This window comes from Eptatretus burgeri, chromosome 5, assembly GCF_056783735.1.
Source record: "Eptatretus burgeri isolate ZD-2024b chromosome 5, Ebu_testis_v1, whole genome shotgun sequence".
In the NCBI taxonomy this organism is placed as follows: domain Eukaryota; kingdom Metazoa; phylum Chordata; class Myxini; order Myxiniformes; family Myxinidae; genus Eptatretus; species Eptatretus burgeri.
This window is the reverse complement of record NC_140965.1, coordinates 108,279,773-108,304,976: the sequence shown is the minus strand read 5'-3', so window position 1 is coordinate 108,304,976 and position 25,204 is coordinate 108,279,773. Positions and strand designations below refer to the sequence as shown.

General features: G+C 41.7%; 1 protein-coding gene across 8 annotated transcripts in view; it reads left to right on the top strand.

Moving 5' to 3' along the window:
* Positions 1 to 25,204, top strand: part of LOC147027127 (uncharacterized) — a 389,612-nt gene that overhangs the window by 99,060 nt on the left and 265,348 nt on the right. For 6 of the 8 annotated variants that reach the window (XR_015058689.1, XM_085883308.1, XM_085883305.1 and 3 more), the window contains exon 4: positions 6,255 to 6,308. The exons of the other annotated variants lie outside the window; for them this stretch is intronic. Coding sequence is in view for 5 of the 6 variants with exons in the window: in XM_085883308.1 (XP_085739434.1) it covers positions 6,255 to 6,308 (54 nt within the window). In the remaining variant the exon portion in view is untranslated. The remainder of the gene's footprint in view (positions 1 to 6,254; positions 6,309 to 25,204) is intronic. 8 annotated transcript variants of the gene reach the window in all.

Genomic DNA, 25,204 nt, shown 5'->3' with positions numbered 1-25,204 from the left:
AGAGTTCATTGAATACCTTACCTTGCGTAGTCTTGATAAAATGGACTTGGGAAATGTCTTCTTAACTCTTGTTTTGCATCTCGGAGCACGATCTATATTTCTCATGAGATCCGATTTTGCCTGGATCTCGATATTCCCCGGTGTTGAGAAAGCGAGCGGCACATTTTATTGGTCAAGATGGCGTAAAATGGCGTAATATTTTGTCCAAGGACTGCTAAACTTGAGGTTTTTGGAAGTGGCAACAAGGTGATCTGTGTTCTACAGTGTTCAAGTACATAATTCAGTTGAAATACGATAAAGGTTGGAAAGCTTTTCGGAAGTTTACCACCGTCGATGCAGCGCCTTTTACACCACCTTCTTTAACATGTTACATTGGTTCTTTGTGCCTGTTTTTTGTGTCCTTTATGATGTCCTTAAAAGGAGTAAGTTTCCTATTTTGAATGATTTCCAATTTTTGTTTGACTGACAGACAGACAGACAGATTAAAACAATTACTTTACTCCTCTGTGAACATGCGCACTCGGTACGACATTCCGTACAATTTGCCAAATTCAGAGCAAACTACTGCAAAACTGCAGGCTTGTTTTCCGATTCATGTTCTACCGTTCAAAAATATACTGGAATTCAATTGAAATGAAGTACTTCCTCGATCATAGACTGACCTCTGTAGACAGACAGACAAAGTGAACCAATTGCTTCAACCCACTTTTTTATCACGTGTGGGGTAATACGTTCTTAAAGAGCAGATTGCGGGTCTGCAAACATGTTCTGAAAATTTATCATTATGATTATATGTGCATTAAATAGTTCGATGCAAACTATTGTGGTTGCCTAACTATTGGAGAAATTAATGAAATTTAACTCCGAAGTTGTTATTTCTCGAGGCTGTTGAAAAAAATAGCCACGCGCCATGTATGGATGGTGAAGGTACGTTCTCCAAAACAAAGCGGACGCTCACTCGCTCATTGAAGAAGTGTCCAGTTCAGCGGGCTGTTCTTTCGCTTTTTTTGAGCTTGCAACTGTCTATATTATCCTTTTTTATTTTGAATTATTGTAGAACAAAGTTATTTGGATATTTGTACATCATTCCTCATATGTGTGTCGTTATGTTTTGCGAAAATGGCTGGAAAGTGGGTAATCGCTCCCACCGATTCCCGAAGGAATCAAACATTCACCGGCAGTGGATAACATTTGTATAAACAAAACAGGCGAATTTTCCCCCAAAGAAAACGGGTAAAGAGGACACTTTGGATAGACTTGTCATTTGTGGTGACCATTTTACAGCCGAGGATTACGAAGGCAATGCAATGAGTGAGCTCGGTTTCAAAACAACTACTCAAGTGAGACTGAAGCGTGACGCTGTGCCCATCATTCAGCCTCCTCCTCAGCTGGCTCCTGCTTCATCTTCTCACACTGTGTCACCCACGATTATTCGCAATTTAGTTTTAATGGCTAATTATTCAATTAGCGCCAACATATTTTGCCTTTTCGCAACGTCATCGCAAGGAAAAACACAAAGAGAAGAGAAAAAAGAAAAGAAAAAAAAATTTACGTGCAAAAACAAACACAAAAAAAAACGAAAAAAAAAACACTTTCAAACAACCACACAAGCCGTTCCTTCACTCTCGTAAACGACTGGATTGGGGCATTGTGTTTATCTATAAATGCGCATAAGAAATCGAGAAATTATTAGAATACACTATCCGGAAGTCCGTACGTTGTAACCCGTAATGGGGAACGTGGCTGAGAATCTCTTCCCCATCGGCCATGCCTACGCAGCAATGTCTCCTGTCATTGGTTGGTAAATAAATGGCCATAACTTGGGAAGCACTTGTCCGATTCATATCAAACCTTGAAAAGGCACATCCACAGGGCCCCAGCAATATACCTGGCAAGTTTCAATTTGATCGGACCAGTGGTTGTCGAGAAACAGCAGTCACAGACACACAGACAAACACAGACACACACAGACACACACAGACACACACAGACACACACAGACACACACAGACACACACACACAGACACACACACACACACACAGATTGCTGGAATTATAGATAGATATGCCACAACAATCTCTTGAAAGTTGGGGTTTGTTCTTACTGTTCACTTTCGCTGGGGTCAAACTCAGCTGTCAGAAAGACTTCAACGCCTTCAGAAAGACTTCAACAGCATGTGAAGACTTCAAGACTTCACACACTCTTTCCGAATGTTCACGAAGTTTTCAGAGAACGTGACGTCATAGCATCTTGGGGAACTTCCGGACTGTTTTTCGATCACGGACAAAAGTTTTGACTTAAAAGTTAATTTTTGCATATTTTGAGTTTCAAATGCAAGAAAATAATTGCCCAACGATTGTTAATGTGATTACAACCTTCGAATCACGAGAAGTCATCAGCGACCCAAAACCTGCTCTTTAATGACAGAGGGTGGAAGGCAACTGATTAGACATTGCTGTGGAAAGCAAACAGGCAAATGTGAGACAGACAAGCAAGATCAGTGAGGGTATATAGGATTGCAGGTATAAATTGGGTTTGTTATGAGATGGTACATGAGGAACCACTTTGAAGAGCTGCAGGTAAAGGCAAAATAATCATAAAAATACGACCACTGGACCTGTGGCTTATGTTGTAACCCTGACCTAATGTTGTAACCCAAATTTGGTAGCATTTCTGACTGGTGGATCTGGAGAAGAAGATTTTTGAATAAATTTACAAAGTCGCCCATTTTGACCTTTTGAAAGTCACGTGACCAGAATGAGCTTTGCAATCCCTGGTACTTGCTGCCAAATTTCAGCCAGATCAGCCCTGCACTTTGACCGCAGAAGTCAAAATAGGAGGTGGACAGACGGACGTTGCACGATGACAATACCTTATCTGGATTTTAAATTCCAGATAAGCTAATAATAATAATTAGAGTTCCCTTTCGAAGTCCTGTACTTCAACACAGTAGGAGGCCATTTGAACCATCAACGCCTGCACTGGTATTGCAAACTATGCTTTCTGCTTGTAAAATTCTGAGCATCAAGCAAGGAAGCAGCACATACAATTTTTGAAATCATCTGACACGAGTCGGCTGCAGTTTGACCCACTGACTTCCGAGACTCGGGGCAGCCAGTCCAACGAAACCTTTCCACCACCGAGTCTGTTTAGAGGTCGATCAAATATAAGACAAGAGACAAGAAGTGCATAAGAGTTGAATTGAGCATATAGCTTGGAATTAGCAGAGCTGAAAGATGTGAGTACTGGTACAATGATGAATATGTGCAACCTGTAACAGACACTGGAGAGGGATGAATAACTGAATGGAAAAGCATTCAAGGCTAAATTATACATAGCAGAGGAATGAGAAGCCACCAAAATTCCCACAGGAAGAGAGCAAACTCTCCACATTATCCTCTGGATCGGCTTATTTTTCTTTCCCGCTCATGGGGCATGTGTGCAGCACTATCTTTCTATAAACAGCATTTTGGTGTCCTGAATTGCCCTGTCAACATGCAGCATCAACCAGGGATTGTGGACTCTGTGGTTGATACTGTATGCCGACATTACACAAAGACATGACCAATCGGCATGGACAGGATGTACCGTCAATGAAAGATGTTTAACCTGTAATGGGGTCCGAAAATCCAGAATTTGATAGTGGTATTATAATTCTGTGAAGAGGGGCTTATTTTTCCAGAAGCTGACAATGCAAATCTCTAACACTGCTGCTTTCAGCTGCATTTATCGAACTGACGAGCTCAGGGATACCAGTCGAGCATCATCACCACATGGCCACAACATCCTCGCAGTGTGGAACCCCTGAACTTCTTACCAAAAGAGCTTTAGCCTTCATAACAGATAGATGTGTAAAGTGCATGAGTTCTAAACTATTTTAAACAGGATGTTTTTTTTCTTTGTTTTTGTTTTGTTGCATAACTGTAGAAGGGACGTGTAACTTTACAGATCTCTAAAAGGCATGCGTGTTCCATTTTGCAGTATCTCCTGATATAATTCCATCAAAATAGAAGTTTTAGTCACATTCAACTCCATTAGGGATCAAACGAGGATTGGACAAGTTCCACTCTCAGGGACTGTCTCATGCCTCTCTTATAACCTCTGTACGCTATCCGTTTTATTGGGGTTAACAATCCACCATGTAAAACAGGTAAGGATGAGGTGAGTTAATTATTTAGGGAGTATCGACTCGGTGGCGTAATAGTTAGAGCACCGCTCTCCCAGGCAAAAATATGTCCCTTTACTGCAGTTTCCACTACAGTTCCAACTATGGTTTTAACTCTAGCTTTAAGCAGTTATTCTTTGCAGACTGCTGTAAATAGCACTTCCGACCACACAGCGGAAGACGGGGTTTTGCAAATACGTCGTGTGTGTGTGTGTGTGTGTGTGTGTGTGTGTGTGTGTGTGTGTGTGTGTGTGTGTGTGTGTGTGTGTGTGTGTGTGTGTGTGTGTGTGTGTGTGTGTGTGTGTGTGTGTGTGTGTGTGTGTGTATGTGTGTGTGTGTCTGTGTGTGTGTGTGTATTTGCTCATCCGTCCGTCCGTCTGTTCAGGCCACAACTTTTTACCATACGAGCTTTCGCCGTCAAATTCTCAACAAACCTTTATTTTATGAGAATATGGAGAGAATAATTAAAAATTGCATCAAAATGTGAAAAGGCAAAGTCATCGTGACTATAAATAGCCCTTATTAGCCCCACCACAGCGCGTCAAGCACAAGACGTCCTGGGGTTTTTTTTCATCGCTTGTGTTTCTTCATTTATTTATCATTGAGCTTCGGTGTACGTATGTCCAGGCAATAACATTTTTACCATCCAAGCTTTTGTCATCAAATCTTCAAAAAACCTTTATAATGAGAATATGAAGAACACAAATGTATAAAATGTACAATTTTTTTAAAACTCTCGTTTTCGTCAAGTTTAGTCTGAGTACAACGCAGACATGAACGGGCTTTACATTTCAATATGCTTTCTCTGTAATTTTCTTTCTACATTTCTTACATTTCTTAATTTCAATTTCATTAATTTCTCTTTCTACATTTCTTACAATATGAACTGTAATCACTTCAATTACCGGCAATTAATCCACAACAGCATGACCTATAGTAATTCTAAAGTGCATATACAGCACGCAAACTGCCAGGAAGTATATGAGAGTACAACTATAGTTCTAACTGTCCCATTTTTGACTGGACAATCTGCGAGGTCAGTGGTTGGTTCAAACCCCAGCCAAGTCATGCCAGAGATTTTTTTTTTTTTTTAATGGGGTGTGCTGCTTCCTTTAAAAGGAAAGAGCAAAGACAAATAACGCTGCGAAGGAAATGGCAAACCACCCAAGATAACCCTTGACAAGAAACTGCATGGGCAGCACGAACAGCTTTATAATGAGTATGGAGCATAAAAATATATAAATATTTTTATCGATGCAAAATTTGGTAAGATGTAACTCTTATGTATAGTTGTGGTTATTTAAAGCTATATATATATATATTGGAATATACAATATGATAGGCTATTTATAAATTATTGTTGAAGGAATTTTCAGCATTACATGGTATTCCATCAGGTTACTTTTCATCTCGTTTACAAACTGAACATAATTTACACGTTTACAATACACGTGTAATGTTACAATGTTGAGCAGGTGTTTGACCTGTGCAAAAACAAGCATTTGACCTGAAAGAGTCCATTTCTATGATTCTTTTGGACCACGTTCCTGAGCAAATTTTTTGCTGGAAATGCTTCTTCGGCACTTCCATATGGCGTGTGCTTGCCAAGAAGATCACAGAGACGTGCCAGATTCTACAGGCCTTCAGCTGTCCTTCATTTGGACTGCAACGTGCTCCCAGTGGTTGATATTGCTCAGCAGATAATGGAGATAGTAAATATTTAATTAGTGAACGAGATTTAAAAGTTGTAATCTGTGGGAATTCTTGTTTATTCTTCCAAAAGCAACAAGTTTAATTTCTGAGATTCTGCACAGATCATTTCTTGTGAGAATAATCAGCAACAGGTGATGTAAATTTTCGGGTGAACTCTTGTGAAAGGCTCGAAGCAGGAACTAATGTTCTCTTCCGTTGACACTCACGTTGCTTCCGTTAAACATCTTTATGACTTGCTTTGATAAACTACAATCTTAGTTGTTTCCTATGATATATTTCTTCGGTTTATCAATTCATTGCCGACAAAAATTGCACACACACGACCAATATTTAACACCTATTGTTCACACCTCCTGTGTGGTACATCTTTGCAGGGTCCACCAGGTGATCTTGGAGATGAAGGACTGCAAGGACAACCAGGTTCACCGGTAAGGCTACATGAGTTATTTAATCATCCCGATTTCCCATAAGATACCTGTACCCCCTCTCTAGACTCGGAAATTTTTTTATTTTTTTTATCAACGTGCAGGACGATCATTATTATCTCCACCACCGAAGGTGAAGAAGATTATGATTTCACCCCTCTCTGTCTGTCTGTTTGTTTGTCTGTTTGTCTGTCTGTGTACATGATATCTCAAAAAGTCGTGGACGGATTCGGATGAAATCTTGTGGACAGATTCGGTGTGTGACAAGGACAAACTGATTAGATTTTGGTGAAGATCTCGATCCAGATCCAACAACTATTATTTTAAAAGTGATTTTTCACTATTTCATTCACCACCACCATTCAGTGCCCTTCTAGTTTTATTTAAATTGAATGGTTTATTACATTTGTTTGATGTTGAGGAAGGACATGGGGAGAGGGTGGAAAGACGCTGTGGGATTCATGACGTGACATCAATGTACATTTTTTGGGGGAAACAACGTTCATACTCGTGCGGTGATTTATTTTAAACATGCTTTTGTCTGCTTCTCATGGTACATGTTGTTTTTGTATTAATTAAGATCAATGGTTTTTAATTAATTTTTAAAGGGTTTTCAGAATTATTTCAGAATTGCTCAGGATTACGCATTTTTGAATCATGATTTTAAAAGTGGTATCAGTGACCAATACGGGACTTTCAATATGTCGTATGAATGCTTCTTCTTCGTTGGTATTCATCGCAAGGCTGTGGGGTAGCATCATTGGCTGAGGGCACAGCTGTGTCACTGATGCAATGCCCTCTGCTGGTTTGAGCAGAAATTTGTAATTTGGCCATGGTGCCGGCGACAGCTCGCCTACTCTTTGAAAAGGACACCGTGGGATCTGGAAGGTCCAGCAATGAATGCTGGCAGACGGGACGCACGTTTAACGTCCATCCGAGGGATCTGTGAAACACCAGGTTGACAGTTTATAGCTGGGTCGGGATTCAAACCCAGGCGAGACACCTTAATGGCACGTGTGCGTACCTGTAGGCCTTTCTGTCAGCTCATATTGATGCTAATGAGGCCTTTTACTCATGCGCTGTTTGTGCATTTTCAGTAATTCGCTTCGACTAGCGTGGACACTTTTAATCGGCCATTGCTCAGGCAAAACCTGCAAGTCAAATAGTCTTTTAATCATTATTTTCAGCATTTAAGTGAAAGAGTGGCAATTTCAAAATGGTTGACCGCAATTGCTGTGTTCGTGCATGCAAATCGGACTCACAAAAATAATGGGAAATGCAAGACATACCTGTGGATGAGACTGAGAGGTGTTGAGTTCCTTTCACTTCCCGTTAATTCAAGCGAGCGGCCGCAGTGGATATATGAACTAAACACCCATGGACACAAACATGGGCACTTCGTACTTTTAGCAATCGATACAATTATCGCGATAATTTATCTTGTGGCCCCAGAATCAAACAAAAAATACGTTTATTACAGCCTTACAGCTCCAACAGCTCCAACAGCTCCCACCCTCCTCACCCACCCCACAATAATTAATAGAAAATATAATCATTTAAAACTTACCCTGCACATTCACAATCCCCAGATATGTCCTTCCCATTGGTGTTCAGAAGCTTGCTCAGTGTGTTCAATCTCATTCCTGCCTCCATGGTTTCAAGACACTGTTCAACCCCATCTTAGGTCACCCCTTTCCACAACCACGAACCTTTTTTTACCTTAATTAAGAGTCCCCAAGCCCAGCTCTTTCAAGGTTTCCACGGGAGTGGGTCTTCCTCTGCCCCCTCACCCTCGTCTTGGACTTACTGTACTGATGAGACAAACGCAGCCGCTGAGCTTGGGGGAAGTGCCATTACTTCTCGGGATACTCTGTGTACCGGTGATGTCGCAACAATGGCGTGCTTTTCTCGCTGAAATCAGCAGGGCATTTCCTGAAAGGGAATTTCCTCCTCCCCATAGATGTGAACCGATCGGGATTGTCCGTGCTCTTAAGCTTTTAAATGCTGACCAGCAAGCAAGGAAGCAGCACGTAGTCTTTATTTAAAGTCTTTGGTACGACGCGATCGGGGTTTGCACCGCCGACCTCCCAGACTCTGAGCGGACGCTCAAACCATTACACCACCAAGTCTTGTGCAAAATTTTGTTCCATTTCTGCTTTCCCAATTTTTCCTTCCACTTCTGTGAATGAGAGTTTGTGCCTGTATCCTTCTTGTTCACCCCCTGCATCCTCTCCATGCTCTCAATTATCGCCAGGTCCCTTATTCCTCCAAGTCTCCCCTCTATTTTTGTCTCTCCACACTGCTGTTGCTGTGTCCACCCTCCTCCTTACTGCTATTTTCTTTTTCCTTCTGTTACATCCTGGTCCATTATGTGTTCTATCTGCTCCATGAGCCTCAACTCTGCATACAAAGAAGATCAAATGTTACTCGTAAAGATGGTGAGGGATGGGGATGTGTGTCAAACCATAACATTGGAGACATAGCATGTAATTTGCTGTTAGCACACTTTTTAATATTCCCTGCATGAGCTTCCCACTTCTTAATTTTGAATGGAGACACCTCAAACTTTTGCTATGCAATCATCGTCAAGCTCATTGTTCCTCATATGAACAACTGCCTGATGTGGAGTATCTCGCATGAATGAGTAATCATTTTTGACTCATTTTTCGGGTTTAATTCCACGTTGTTGCTCTTGGTCCGTTTGAAAAGATTATTCACTGTAAATTACATGTTTGGAAGCTGGATTGATTGACGACGTTCAACCAGTGTTAGGTCATCTACGTACTCAAATGTACGCAGATTCAAACAGGAAACTCGTGGCTATGGATACTAGTTCATGAGACTATGAAAACAAATTGTCTCAAAAAGTATGAATCTATGTGCAATTACTCTTCCTTTTATAAACAAAGGTCCAGGACAAATCTTAAGCAACTTCGTTAATTTTCAACATTTTGGGCTGCAAGGTGGGTGCGATGATTTTGATTTGAAAAAGGGCATCCCAGGTAACCAATGATGTCGGACTGAATCTGGTGAACTGTCGGTACAACTTCGGACAGTGTCCCGCCAGAGATGACCTGGCATCATAAGCTACCTGGGAAGTTTTGTCCTTGATTTGATCACAAACACCTCCCTTATCCAAATAAACAACATTTCCTTGGTCGAATGTGTTTTACAGACCTTTTTGTCGGCGTCCATTTGCATGTTTTCCCATTGTTATGATCACCTACTGAACTGTGGAACTCGCTGCTTGTTAATATTTGCACGGACTCATAAATTGCTGTTGCAAATCTTTTCTAAAATCCCATCTTTTACCGTCGCTTTGTCTCATTTTACTTTTATTACCCCCATCCTTATTACTTCTGCCACCAAAAGTTATGTTTTCACTCCTGCCTGTTTGTGTGTTTGTGAGCAGGATATATCAAAAAGTTACGGATGGATTCAGACTGAATTTGGTGGACAGGTTGAGTTTGTGACTGCAACAAATTGATGAGATTTTGTTCGAAGATTCGGGTCCGGATCCGGATACTGGAATTTTTGAAGTGATTCGTCACCATCGAGAGATCGGGCCAAAAACTATTTCTGGCAGGATATCCCTAAAAGCTAGAGACGGATTCGGATGAAACTTGGTGGACAGGTTCGGTGCGTGACGAGGAAGAATTGATTCGATTTTTCGTGAAGATCCGGATCTAGATGCGGCCTGTCAGTGGGATACAAAACGTAAACTGTTCAGTGTGGCGGAGGTACAGTGCGTGCTCCACCGAATGCCTTTCTCGTTTGTAAAGTGATTTGAGATTTTGCTTCGAAAAGAAAAGCACAACACTAGAAAAGTGATTCATCGATCGGTTCACTTGCTCCAATTGTCACATTAAACAGGGGTTTAAAAAAAATGGTTACCGCTCTAGATTAGCATCAGGAATTGGCAGGATGGATTATTATCAGATGAATTTGGTTAAAGTATTCTATATGGATGGCTTTTTGACAAGAGGGTAAATAAGTTTCACCCAACACATTTATTTTTAACCGCAGGGACTCTGCACAAAGTGTGATATTTGAGAAATTGTTCGTGACAAAATACTATTCCGAGTTTTGCTGTGGTTATTGTTGGTAAGCATCCAAGTCCAAACGTTTTACCCACGTATTCCAGGAAGTTAAACAATAATGTCTTGACAGAGTTGGCTCGAAAAGAGAAAAAGCAAACAGTCTTCGACACGACGCTGACAAATGAATGGGCAACATTACTTCATAGTTGGGGGTGTTTTAGTTAGGGGGGGAGTATTTTGTCATGTCACACACTTGGTGACATACTCATCATTGTGCTGTCTCATCTGTGTTCATTCTCTAATGAAGATGGAATAATCGGAAAAAAATAAAACTGTCTCCTTAATGCAGTGCCACGAGGGGGTGGTGCATCTTGGGGCATTGTCATCATTCAAACTGAGACGTAAAGTTGGCCAAGCTGTCTGCCACATAAAAAAAAATAGAGTAAGGTATTGTGGGATGGTATGCAAACCAAATTCCCTGCTTGGTATGAGCTGTATATGAATCATGAGCTGGATCACGTGGGAATGCTGCGTAAAGGAGATAGACCATGGGCATGTTGTCGTGATGGCTTAAATCAATGTGAAGGATACATGGTATGTATGGATGTATGTATGGATGGATGGATGGATGGATGGATGTATATCATATGTTGTCCTTGAATGTTTACAAGCGAGCATGAACTTTATCTTGCTATTCATTCAAAACATAATTTTGCACAATGATTTCGTATATCTTGAACACATGCCGTTTAAATATGATCTTTTAAAAGTACTTTGTATTGCTAAAGAGAAGTAGGAGGAGGGGGTGCTTTGTAATATAGGAGTGGAAGATTGACACATATCGTGAAGGAAGGAAAGGATGGGGGAGCTTGAAAGGATGTAGAGAAAAGGGAAAGGTAATTTTGAGGCGGCGGGAAGGGGTGGGAAGTGGGGAGTTGTGGGGGGGGGGTAATGTTAAGGGAAGGCGAGCTTTGAAAAATTCCATCATGTTTGCACATGCCACATGTTAAGCAGGGTTCTCCACAATTCCTGAACTTGTCTTGCTTGGTTTTCTCCATTGAATCCATGGCTCGTGATGCTGTGATCATAGGTTCAAATACCATGTTTGTTTGTCTATTATCTGCTAATACTTTTGTAACTCATGTAAAAGTACAATGATGTATCCTAATATTCTTGTCAAGGTTTATGTACTAAGTTCTACATCGTCTTTAAAAATCTCTTAAAATAAATGAAAATAAAAGTAGCATCACGAGGCTCTGAAAGTAGATCTACTTTCATGGACTCGTGTCTGTATAAAAGGATGACACGAGGAGGATTGAAGGCAGTGTATCAGCCTCACAGGTCAGGTCAGGTATGGGAGCATGTGCCAGAACAGCGCGTCGCTGCGTCCACTTTCCGCCGGTACTCCAGGGGCCTCCGTCTGGCCATCCCCCAGGCAGATGCCAGGCCCATCCCCATCTCCTTGAGATGATGGTCAACCTGCTGCAACCATGAGGCACGTGGTCGGCCCACTGGCCTCCTCCACTCATGAGACTTCCTCGCTGAAAGAATCTGGTGAGCAGGATCAGAGTCAGGAAAACGAGCCACATGTCCATACAGCCGCAACTGACGCTCACGGACTATGCAGGTAACAAATCTCATCCGAGTCTCTCTCAGCAACCGCTCGTTGGACACAAAATCCGACCAGCGATAGCCAAGGATTCTCCGAAGAGACCTGGTACCAAAGGAATTAAGTCTCCGTCTCAGATCCTTGGTCAAAGTCCAAGTCTCGCACCCATAGAGCAAGACTGGAAGTACCAAGGACCTGAAGACTCAGACTTTCGTCCTCCCGCACAGGTACCGGCAGCGCCACACCCCATGATCCAGTGAATCCATGACTCCCCAGGCCCGACCCAGACGTCTATTGACCTCCAGCTCACAACCTGCGGAGACATGAATATCACTGCCAAGGTAAGTGAATCTCTCCACGACCTCAACATCCTCATCACAAACAGACACAGACAGGACAGCAGCATCCAAGATGTCACCGAAAGCCTGGATCTTTGTTTTGACCCAAGAAGTCCGTAATCCCAACGGCTCCGACTCCTCATTCAGCACCTCGAGGGCCCCCAAGAGGATGTCTAAAGTCTCCGCAAAGATGACTGCATCATCTGCAAAATCAAGGTCCGAGATCTTGACATTGCCAAACGATGCACCGCAACTTGATCTCTCCGACATCCTCCCAAAAATCCAGTCCATACAAGTGCTGAAAAGTGTGGGGGCAAGTACACATCCCTGACGAACTCCAGTAGCAACTGGAAATAAGTCAGAGATGGAACCACCACACTTCACAGCACTCTCAGTAGCAGAGTAGAGTTCAGACATCAGATCGATCAGTTTCGGTGGCACCCCACGAAGACCAAGAATCCTCCAGAGGACATCCCGATTCACTGAATCGAACGCTTTACAGAGATCAACATAGGCTGCAAGCAGCCCCTGCCGAAACTCTCGTCTGCGTTTGGTGAGGACACGAAGTGCAAGGATACGGTCAATCGTTGACCTCTTTGGTGTAAAGCCTAACTGCTCTGGACGCTGGTGCTCAAGCAGATGGTGGCGAACCCTATCGAGAATTATCCGAGCAAAGACCTTGCCCGGCACTGAGAGCAGCGTCACCCCTCGGTAGTTGTTGCAGTCTTGGCGATCACCCTTCCCTTTCCAGAGAGGGACAACAAGGCCCCTCTTCCAGTCAGTTGGGATGATGCCTGTGTTCCAGGCAGAGCCCAAAACTGCATGCAACGACACGAGTGCAGCATTTCCACCAGCCTTGAGAAGTTCGGCATGGATGCCACAGATCCCTGGAGCTTTGCCCCGTTTCAACTGGTTCACCGCAGCCCGTGTTTCCACAAGCGATGGTGGACCACAGTTGATTCGAGTGTCAGCAACAGGGATTGTAACACCCTTGACGTCCAACTCGACAGCTGGGGGATCAGCCTGGTACAACCGCTCAAAGTGACCGGCCCAGCGGGCCTTCACTTCAGACTCCTCTGTCAAGAGCCTACCACTCTCTGCTCGAACTGCAGTGCTCCGAGGGATGGGCTTGGATGAACGTAATGCGCGAATTCCCCTGTAAGCGGGACGAGAATCACCTGTCCACAGGTGATGCTCTACCCCCTCACAGATTCCTCGCACATAGGCCTCCTTGTCCACCCTCAGTGCACATACAGTTTTACGCCTCAGCTCCCTGAACAGCTCAGCTCTGCCATTCAGCCTGGCCCTGCGACTCTGGTCAATGGTATCCAGTGTCCCTTGAGAGACAAAATTCTTCTTTGCCCTGCGGTGAACTCCAAGGCATCCACCGGCAACATCAAGGACGGTGGTCTTGAAGGTGCTCCACAACTCTTCAGGACCCCCCAAAGCACCCAGACCCCCCAAGTGTCCACTCAGCCTGTTCGCAAACTCCTCAGCTACTCTCTCATCCCTGAGCTTGGCAACATCCAGCCTAGGCTGGGATGGTACCATTCTCCAGGATTTAAGTTGCAGCTTTAGAGTTGCTACAACAAGCCTGTGGTCAGTATTGAGGAACTGAGCACTCCGGTAGACCCTGCAGTTCTGGATCATCCTCCAACGACCGTCAATGAGGACATGGTCAGCCTCACAGCCTCGCCCTCATTCCACGATGCCGCCCCGCAGCCTCGTGCTGCGTACGAACGAACACTAATTGATGGGATACTTCTTTCCTTTGTTATTCTCATCATATTTTTGCCAATTTCTATGTTTAATTAATTATTGCGTGCAATAAAATTAAATGCTTTATTATTTCGTATGCAGCCTATGGCTGCTGGCTGCATCATTGCTGGGAGTGCGGCTGTGCCACTGATGCAGTGCTCCCTATTTCCAGTGAGCTGGTACTCATTTTGCCGACCTCGGAAGGATGACGGGCTGAGTCAGCCCCACCTGGTGTTATTTAACGGAAGGAGCTCAAACTCCGAGATCTTAAGCCAGCCACCTTAACCGCTCGGTCAACACGAGGCTTAATTATATGGTGAGGGCCATTGTATTTGTTTGTGAAAAAATTGTTTTCCAAAAAGTGCAAAAAAATAAATAAATTCTGACACGTCTCGTATGCACATTGCCCCACAATTTAATTGGTTGGTTTACAACCTTGAATATGCCTGGTGTTGGCGCAGTGGTTAGGGCAGCGGCTTGGGATCCAAAAGGTCCTGAGTTCAAACCCCGTTGGGCCACTGAATTAATACACCAGGGGGTTCACTCAGCCTGTCATCCTTCCGAGGTCGGCGAAATGAGTACCAGTATACTGGGCCGGTGTATACCCCGGTTAAAATAGGTGTACCATATCCCTGTGTCGTAAGAGGCGACCAGGGTTGCGTCAGGAAGGGCATCCGGCGTAAAACATGTGCCAAATCACAATGCGGATCATATGGATGATCCGCTGTGGCGACCCCGAACGGGAGCAGCCGAAAGAAGAAGAAGAAGAAGAAGGTTTACAACCTTGAATCTCGTAATACACACCATACATTTAGTTTACATTGTAAAAACACATGAATCATGGATTGTTCCCCCCCCCCCCCCAGATGCAATATTCTTCGGCATTATTTCAATAAAAAATGACTTTTTGTAATGTTTGATTATTGCATTTCTTTGTCATTCCAAAAGTGTAGTTTTATTTCCAAAATGCTGTTCAAATCGCTCAGTAGTGATGTGTAAAGTTGATGTATTTAAACAACCAGCCATTGGCCCTTATTGAGATTATGGTAAACTGTGGAGCTGTTATGGTTACATCTGCTGGAAATTTTGCTAAAAGAACCAAAATTTTTGGCAAAAACATGCAGCTTATTAGCGAAGAACCTCACTTTGAGCTTCAAGGAGTTCCTTGGCACAGCAGCAATAAAAGTAAGCAAATTCCAAATGAGGATCAACATTCTGCAGCCAGCTATGAAGCTTTACTCTACCTTTAACACCAAAACTACTGATTTCAATCCACCAACTAAAGTGTTGCATTGCGGGAAGCTTACTCAAGCTTAATCCAGTACATAGATCAACGATTATAGGATATTCAAGTTATGTCTACTTGTACGAGCAAAACTACTGCTGTTGCTGCTACTGCTGCGACTATGACTAAAACGACTACTACTACAACGCCAATTATTTCCACCTTCTTGTGGGATTGGCCAGGGAACGTTTTTGGTCCAAGACTTTGAACCAGGTGGTCGGTCCTGACATTTGACTGAAGGTAGCAGGAAATGGAAATTTGTTCAGTGTGCTGGCAATAACTCACCGACACTTCATGAAAGATGCCATGGGATCTACAACGTCCACTGACGACTGGTGCAGATGGGTCATCTGGCTAAACGTCTAATGCATGAACAGTACACACAATGATGAATCACCCTGCATGTGAAACATCCCAGTGTGACAGTTTACACCTGGGATGAGATTGAAACACAGTCTAGACAGCTCAAAGGCGAGTGTGTATACCTCGAAGCTATTCTGCCAGATGTAGGATTTTTGCATCATTTCAAGAGCTGATATAACAGCCAATGATTGAAATGATTCCCCTAACATGGATTGAAAATATATATTCAATGAAAGAAGTACGCTGACTCCATGACAAGACAATGACACCAAGCACATAAATTACACCAACACATCACCTCCAAACTAGGAGGCATCCGTATGGTCCTCAAGCCTTTGCAGACTGAGATTAAAGCCACTGATCACGAATCGATGAAAGCAGAGATTCCGATCTAGATTTCGCCCTTGTTGTGGACTCATCAGGACAACATATTGCAAATTGTTTATTTGTGACCATATTAGACTCATTGATACAACTGAATCTAACCCCTTAACTTGATGAGGCAGCAGGGCACAGATCAAGTCAGTTATTCAGTTATATTAATGAGCCGAATATGGTCACAAATAAACAATTTGTAGTATGTTTTCCTGATGAGCCCACAACAAGGGCTAAATCGACATCTCTGTTTTCCATCGGCTTTAATCTCAGTCTGCAAAGGCTTGAGGACCATACAAATGCCTCCTAGTTTGGAGGTGATGTGTTGGTGTAATTTATATGCATGATGTCATCATCTTGTCAAAGAGTCAGCGTACTTCTTTCGTTGAATTTAATGTTCCTGACTGCAAACCTCCTAACTGATGATCAACAGGGCAGAGATAATGTGCTCGCGTAGCAGGCGTCACTTATTGCTAGCAGGTCATGCAGCAAGCGCTGTGATTGGACTCAATCTGTGCCCTGCTGCCTCATTAAGTTTGGGGGTGAAATTCAGATATATGTATATATATATATATATATATATATATATATATATATATATATATATATATATATATATATATATATATATATATATATATATATATATATATGTACATGTATATGTATACAGCATTGGCAGGGGTACGCGGTGTTGCCGGTGATGTTCTCATCCTATTGACAATTTGAAGAAATCAAATTTTGTTTTTTTTTCTTTTTTTGTGGGGGTTTGAAACTCTTCCCCACAACCACTGATGAATGGGGTCAGGGATCATTTCACATAGCTCTAAATATACCATTCACACAGCGATAAAGGCTGGCTTTAGCACGAAAGAGCGACTCTGCTTAGGCAGCACCAACACTCTGCACAGAGTATGGTCCCAATGGATGGCGTGATGGATTGAACTTCTATGGAAAGTAAATCGTCATACTAAATGTTAAAACAAAGGCCAATTGATAAGATTGTTCAATTTAGACATATGCTAAGTGTGACTGGCAGTTCTAACAACTTTCGTTATCCAAATTTACCTCTGATGATGAATCAAATATCATGTTGTACTTTAGAATAATTGACTATATCATCAAAGGATAGAGCTGTGAATTACTTTTGTCATCTTTACTATAATTCAAGGACCTGTGTGTGTTTGTTTGTTTGTCACGCTACTCCTCCTTCAGTTCTGGGCCGATTACATCCAGACTTGCTTCAGAGGATCAGCATGACCCCAATTAATGTATAGGGGTGTTTTTATATTTGCTGGTGGTCTTGGGAGAGTGGGGGGTGGGGTGGAGGAGGAGGGATGCAAAGTATCTATTTAAATGTGTATGGTGTCGTGCCCCTGCAGGTGGGAGAGGGTATGACAAGTCCCACCCTTTACAGGCCTCTTCGTGTCCCCAGGTTTTCCAGTGCAGTGAGGTGTTTTGAATTATAAGTGGTCGGTATGTTTTTGTTTCATGCACATAACTCCGGTTATTTTTATTTTTATTTTTTTTCATTTTCAGGAGTGATTGAGGCAACTGTCAGTTGCCTATACACTGCCCAAATAAAAGTATCTGTCAGAAGAACGTAATGCGTTCTTCGGGGATAAAAACGTAATGCGTAATGCGTTCTTCGGGGATGGCGGGGGATAAAAAGATAGCTCCAGCGAAATATACTGCTGAGGTTGTTTGCATTGACCAAATTCTCCCGAAGAGTAATTGACTGAATCGGGAATTGATTTTTTAATAATTTTTTTCGTTGCCCGATTTGAACAAAACTTGCTACTGCACACCACAGGAGAATGGTGAGAAAGGTGGGCCGAAAATATTTGTGCTATCGTGTTCCGTTTTGGCTGTATTTCCGGAACATACATACATATATACATATATACAAGATGAGAGTTTTAGTAATATAAAGATGTGTTAAACAGTGCCATATCTCATGGAAATACAATCAAATTGCTGCTTCCCTTTGTAAGAAAAAAAAAAAACAACTGACTGAACACCTATAACACATGTCCTTCAAACCAAACACGTGTCATGTTATTGCTCTATTCATTTTGGTAAGACTTCATTGAAAACCCATCTGGATCTCTGCAATCAGCCATTTGCAAAGGTTTATAATGAATGGAATCTTTATGCATTTCTGATGGAACATATCCACTCCTGATACCCCAAAGCACAAAACGTTTATTTAAAAATTCCTGTCATCGAATATGTTTCTGCACTGCAGATCAGGGTTCGCGGAACTTACTCGGTACTCCTTAATGGTGTTGAATTTAAAACCTTGAAAACCAATTGGAATCTCCAACCTGGAAACGCCAAATATCAAGGCAAGTCATTTTGACATCCCAGATATATTGATGAATCTCTGTCTTCTCAGGCATATCATCCTTGCTTAATACACCACCTACAACCTTCCATCGAATGCAGCACAGAACTTTCCACAAACCCACTTGACCTTCCCATATCCAACCATTCATTCAACTAACTTCAACTACATGTACTCCTTTCACTCACAACTATCGGGTTTACTTCCTATATTGTTACAATCAGAGTTTTTCTTCTCTCGATAACTTCATGATGTACACTCATGACCCTCTCATGACGTCCCTCGATGCAGATTTTTAAAAAATGTATTGGACATGTTTTGCGTAAATGCCTTTATAATTTTCTTCTTCAATTAACGAGCATAATTAGGGACAAATTTAATTATAACTTGTACTGACATTTACTTGTAATAGGTGTGCACAACCATTCTTGAGCATGTTGTGTAACGTCGGCTGAGGCCCTCACCTTTTCACCTTAACTCGCTTTTGAATTCGTTTTCTCCACCACCATTCGAGTGATTGACGCGAAACTTTCATTATGGGAGTGCCTACCCATGGATAATTATTTAACAAAGTTACATGATGATTGGAATGAAAATGCAGCCGGCATTCCAAAAAAAATCCATTTTCTGTCGGCATGGGCTGCAGGGAGTTTTATGTATCAGGTATAAACGGCCTCGATCTTGCTCGCCCTCGGCTGAATTATGAACAAGGAACTTAGCCCCAATTTTAATTTGCACTAAAATGGGGACCAATTTCACCTTCATGGCATGCTGTTTCATATTAGATGCTAAATGTAACACGGCCCTGTTTTTTAAGCAGTCATATCTAAAGAAGGCTCAACTATTCTTCCAAACACAAAAACTTGGCTGTATTTTCGTCTTCTTCTTCTTCTTCTTCTTCTTCTTCTTCTTCTTCTTCTTCTTCTTCTTCTTCTTCTTCTTCTTCTTCTTCTTCTTCTTCTTCTTCTTCTTCTTCTTCTTTTCATTTTTTTATACTTACAATATATTTATCATCATATGAAAAGTTTAGGATGGTGGGCTTGGGATCCTCGGATCCTGAGTTCAAATCCCCCTCAGCTGTTGAATTAATACCAGGTGGGGTTGACTCTGCCCGTCATCCTTCCGAGGTCGGCAAAATGAGTACCAGTTTGCTGGTATCCTGTGTCGGAGTGGCGACCCGTCCAGGATTGTGCCCAACAGCCAAGGACACTGCTTCGGCAGCACCGACGCTCTGCACAGAGTATGGTCCCGATGGATGTATACGAAAAGTAATGGGACACAAGCTTACTGAGCGCAGAGCAAGCGTTAGTGTGCAGCGATTTAACAAGGGCTCCCTGTCGCCAAATCATGCACTCCACCCTCACCGTAATGTATGTCACCAGTTTCTTTACATTTTGAAGCTGAGATTCTCCACTATGATTCGTTCAGTATATCCCCTCGTTCTTTTAGGTTTTGTCATCACATTTCACAGAGTTGAACCTTTTTTTCTGTTTCTAAGTCGCAGAATCCCATTTATTGCACCATGTCATTCTACGTCCCGTTTTGACTCCAATCATGAAACGATTGTGTCTGCACTTTTTTTCAACGGTATTCCATGGAAAGCATCACGCTCGATGAAATGTACTCGAACCTGCCTTACAGCTATACAGTTTATTTCCTACAACAAGTTATTTTCCCTTCTGAATTGATTTTCCATGGTCTGCCAAAATGACGGTCAGGGTTGGTGTTGCCTGTTGTGTTCTCCTTCATGTTGCCATTTCCCATGGTTGATTTGTTGTGGTTGAAATAATTCTGATTGAAGTTCCTGAAGGATTATTATAATTTTCTGGCAGTACCGCATTAACTACTTCTCTGTATATAATATCCTGACTATTCTAATACAAAGTTGTTAAGCTATAAATAATGTGGAGCTTCTTACATTTGAAAAATAAAATAATTCCAATTCAGATTACATGAGGCGGAATCACACAGCACATTTACAAACCAACCAAAAAATCCCCAGAATTGCAAAATCATTTCCAAATGAAATATTTCCAAGGTACAGCATGGTGTTCGTCATGGTCAAACTAAAAGATATGCAGAATGACTGAATGATTGATATTGCAGAAACATCTGCTCTGTCCGTACCTGGTGGTTGCCTTGGTGTTTGTTTGGTTGTCCTTGGAATACACGGCCTCATGAGTTGCCTAAATCCTGAGGATATATGGTTGCAAAGATGAAAGATGTGGTCATAACAGATTTCCAGCCCATCTAACAGAAGAATGTGAACTACACTCCACTCCAAGCCTCGACATGTGGATCTTCTTTGCCGTGGCAGAATGTGGCAATACTTGTGACCTGCAAGCCTCATGGTTTGGCTTCATGAAAAGAAGCATGTCAGCCCTCAGGGGTAGAATGTGGACGTTTGTTATGAAACCTTGTCGAACATGTCTGTTGGCTCAGATCGTTTACAAATTAATTCAGCTTCGGAGCTTATCCTGTCTAGAGGTAGTCTATTGCCGCGGGCTACCGAGAGGTGATGTTAACAGATAAACCGTCCATTCACTCATTAGCCAGGTCCAAATAACTCGATGATTGAGAAAGAACATTTGAAATATCTTTGACTTCATTGTTCTCAGCGATGTTTCCACTTTCTGCAATCGAGAAAGCTGATCTGCCGAATACCATCGAGCGACCAAATACAACATTAATGATGATCAAGTGTCGAGTATTCCACATTTTAATTTTGCAAGTTATAAATGATCTTGAATCCGTGAGCTCATCCGGATGGATCGTTTCTGTCCGTTTCTTCCACCTGAGGGCCAAGGTTAGTTTTTTTTTTTACACCTTCTACAATGAATTTCGACCACATTTCCTACTCTCAATAACTACCACCCACCTGGTCACCTTCATTTTCATTAACCCTTTATGATCGTACTGAAAATATTGATGTTCCCGTTTTATACGTATATCTCCCAATATTACCAACTTATTTTATCCATCTTACAGATTTCTTAATTTCCCAAATATGTCAACTTGTATTTTCATAAAGTCAACTTGTAATCTTTGGCTTGAAATATTTGCTTTCCACATGCAAATACCATTGGAAAAGCCACGTGGTTAATTTTCAAGTCTCGACATCAGCCTGAACAGAAAAGAAAGCAGAGTGAACTTGGATAGCTGACAAACCGCATTCTCTTTCAAACGGCATTCTGCAAGTATTCTTCACAAGTCACTCTCCTTTTGAACTTCATATTATGCCAAAGTAATTGTGTGGGTTTGCAGAATAAAGGGACAAGTGGCCAGACTGTTTTCTCTGATGACCGGTGACGCTTAATTGAGAATTACATTGAATTTTTACCATGATGCTTTGTATCTTATACGAGGAGAAGCCCGTGGTAAAGATACCATGGTATGAAAATGAAGCCTTTTATTATTGCACTGGTCGAAAGAGCTAAAAATGGGAGGTTACATACTTCTTGACAGCATATAATTTTTTGGGGAAGTGATCGAGGCAGCGGTCTGTTGCCTATACACCACCTGGGTTTAAATTTTTTTTGGGTCTGATTGAAAAAAATTATTATTTTCCCAGAGGTTTTGGATTAATTTAAAGCATCTTGTATTTAATATTTTTTTCTCTCCTTGGAGTGTCTCTATGTTTCATGGTGGGACAGACAGACAAACACAGCATGAGCCATATATATATATATATATATATATATATATATATATATATATATATATATATATATATATATATATATATATATATATATATATATATATATAAGCATGGTTGTGGGTGGGGGGTGGTGAGATGTATGTCACATTATTTATGAGTGACAGTTAAAATTAAAGTGGTGTATTTTGTTCAGTGCATAGTTAACTGCCCATATACTTAAAATTCAATTTGTAACCAGTTGTTTATTTTATATGACTGTAATATTTGTTTAGGCCTGATGTTAATTGCAAATGTAGACGAGTGTTATATTGTAGTGAGATGTTACAGCCTATGGAAGGATTTTGAGTGTAGCAGGAATTTTGTTGCTGCTTCTGGACATGAACCGACCTCGTGGTATCGACCAGTTTCTGTATTTTATATGATTATATAGATTATAGAATCATCTTGTATTTTCAAGTTGGTTTCTATTGGGGAAGTGTTTCTGGAATGTTTGTGAGGGATGTATTTTCAAGTCTCGACATAAACTACCGGTCAACAGTTTTAGAACACCCCCATTTTTTCAGTTTTTACTGAAATTTAAGCAGTTCAAATCCAGTGAATAACCTGAAATGGAACAAAGCTAAGCGATAAACTGTCAGAGGTTAAAAAAATTAAAAAGTTTGGGTTACCAAAAACTGAAAAATAATGTAAGTTTCAGAGTTGTTAAAAAAGCCCTTTTCAGGGAACAAGTAATGGGTTAGCAACTGCAGCTGTTCTGGAGCAATGGAAGTAAATTAAGCCTTGCAAGTTGATGCAAACAATTCCTCCAGGTGTCCCAACTTTTGTTGATTAGTTACAAACCCTCTGTCTGTATAAAAAGTGTTGGAACAGACTTTGTTGTTACACCCTCTGAAGCATTATTTGGACAATACTTCACTGCAGGAAATAGTATATTATTATCATAATGGTGAGAAAAAGACAATTAACAAAGGAAGACAGACAGACCATTATAGCCCTTAAAAGTGTCGGTCTTTCCTTTGGAGAAATTGCAAAGAAACCAAGGTGTCAGTGAGTACAGTTTCATACACCATCAAAAAGCACTTCGAAACTGGAGGAAACTCTGACAGGAAGAGGTCTGGCAGACCCAAAGCCACAACACAATGAGAAGACAAGTTTCTGAGAGTCAACAGCTTGCGTGATAGGCGGCTCACTGGACAGCAGCTTCAAGCACAACTTAACACTGGTCGAAGTAAGGAAGTCTCAGTTTCAACTGTGAAGAAAAGACTTCGAGCTGCAGGTTTGACTGGTCGAGTGGGAGGAAGAAAGCCATTGCTAAGGTGGCAAAATAAGAAAAAGAGGCTTGCCTGGGTCATGAAGCACCGCGGTGGACTACTAAAAACTGGAAGAATGTCTTATGGACCGATGAATCAAAATTTGAAATCTTCAGTTCATCACGCAGGGTTTTTGTACACCGTCGAGTAGGTGAAAGGATGGTTCCTCAGTGTGTGACACCAACTGTCAAACATGGAGGAGGAAGCGTGATGATCTGGGGCTCTTTTGCTGGATCCAGAGTCGGCGACTTGCACAGAGTGACTGGCACCCTGAACCAAAAGGGCTACCACAGCATTTTTCAGTGCCATGCAATACCCTCTGGTATCCACCTTGTTGGTCAGGGGTTCATCCTACAGCAAGATAATGACCCAGAACATACCTCCAGGCTATGTCAGAACTACCTCAGAAGAAAAGAACAAGACGGTAGGCTTCAAATCATCGAATGGCGAGCACAGTCTCCAGACTTAAACCCCATCGAGCTGGTTTGGGATGAACTGGAAAGAAGGGTGAAAGCAAAGCAACCTACAAGTGCAGCACATTTGTGGGAACTTCTGCAGCAGTGTTGGGAAGAACTTTCCAAACAATATTTGATTTCCATTGTCGAAAAAATGCCACGAGTATGTTCGGCTGTTATATCTGCAAAAGGTGGCTACTTTGATGAGTCAAAATTTTAGATTAAATTTTGTTCAACAAAACGATTCCATGATTTCTTTTTTATCTGCAATTACTTATTTGTTCTATGCTTTAATTTCAGAGTATATTGAGACATTAAACTGCTTAAATTTCAGTAAAAACTGGAAAAATGGGGGTGTTCTAAAACTTTTGACCGGTAGTGTAAGTGGAGAAGTAGAGCTCAGACAGAGTCAATGAAGAGGGCAGGCAGTCACCATTTGATTTGCAGTGCAAAGTGCCATGCCATTGTTTTTCTGTGTTGTTTGACCTTTATCAGACAAAGTCGAAGTTGAACTATCCCTGACTCTTTCTTCTTTCTGCGGCTGGGGAACATCATTGGCTGAGGGTGCAGCTGTGCCATTAATGCAATGCCCTCTGCTGGTTAGGGCAGGAATAAGTAATTTTGCCAGGGTGCCAGTGATAGCTCGCCCACTCTTTGTGAATGACGCCGTGGGATCTATAAAGTCCACCAACTAATGCCAGCAGATGGAACGATGCCTGACTGCTGGTTGGGTATTGATCAATCGGAGAACCTTGGGTTAGTGACAGGGAGTAATGTTTGGAAGGAGAGAATACGAGCCCCAATGGTACTACTAAAAAAAACTACGATGAGCAGGTTTTCATCTCAAGAAAAGTTTATCGGTAGCATTTGTGCATTTTACATGTACAAGAGAAGTAGAGAAGTATATGTTTTGAACTGAACAAGTTTCATTATTGAATAAACTAAACATTGTATTTGAAGTAATTGTAACCTGTAGGTTGGCCTTGAACTCCCTTTCCCCACCTTTTCTTTCGCCAACAGCTGTAATATATCCAGCCTCGTTTACCTGGATATGTTTAACAATGTTCAGTTTGTAAGTTTTTCAAAAACAGAAATTTAGGCTCATGAAAAGCAGTGACAGATGGGCAAGGTAATTCATCAATGATGGAGAATCGGGAATTAAGCAGATAACAGTTGGCAAGGAATGCACCGAGGCAAAATAAATAGTGATATCGGCGAATATCTGGGAATAAGTAGATCAGCAATATGGATACAGACAGGAAAAGCTAAATATGGAAAAGGGTGTAGATGGCCTGGAGTTGAGAGTCAGGGAGAATAGAAGAGAAAAGGAATAAGACAACAGGATGATATGACGTTGT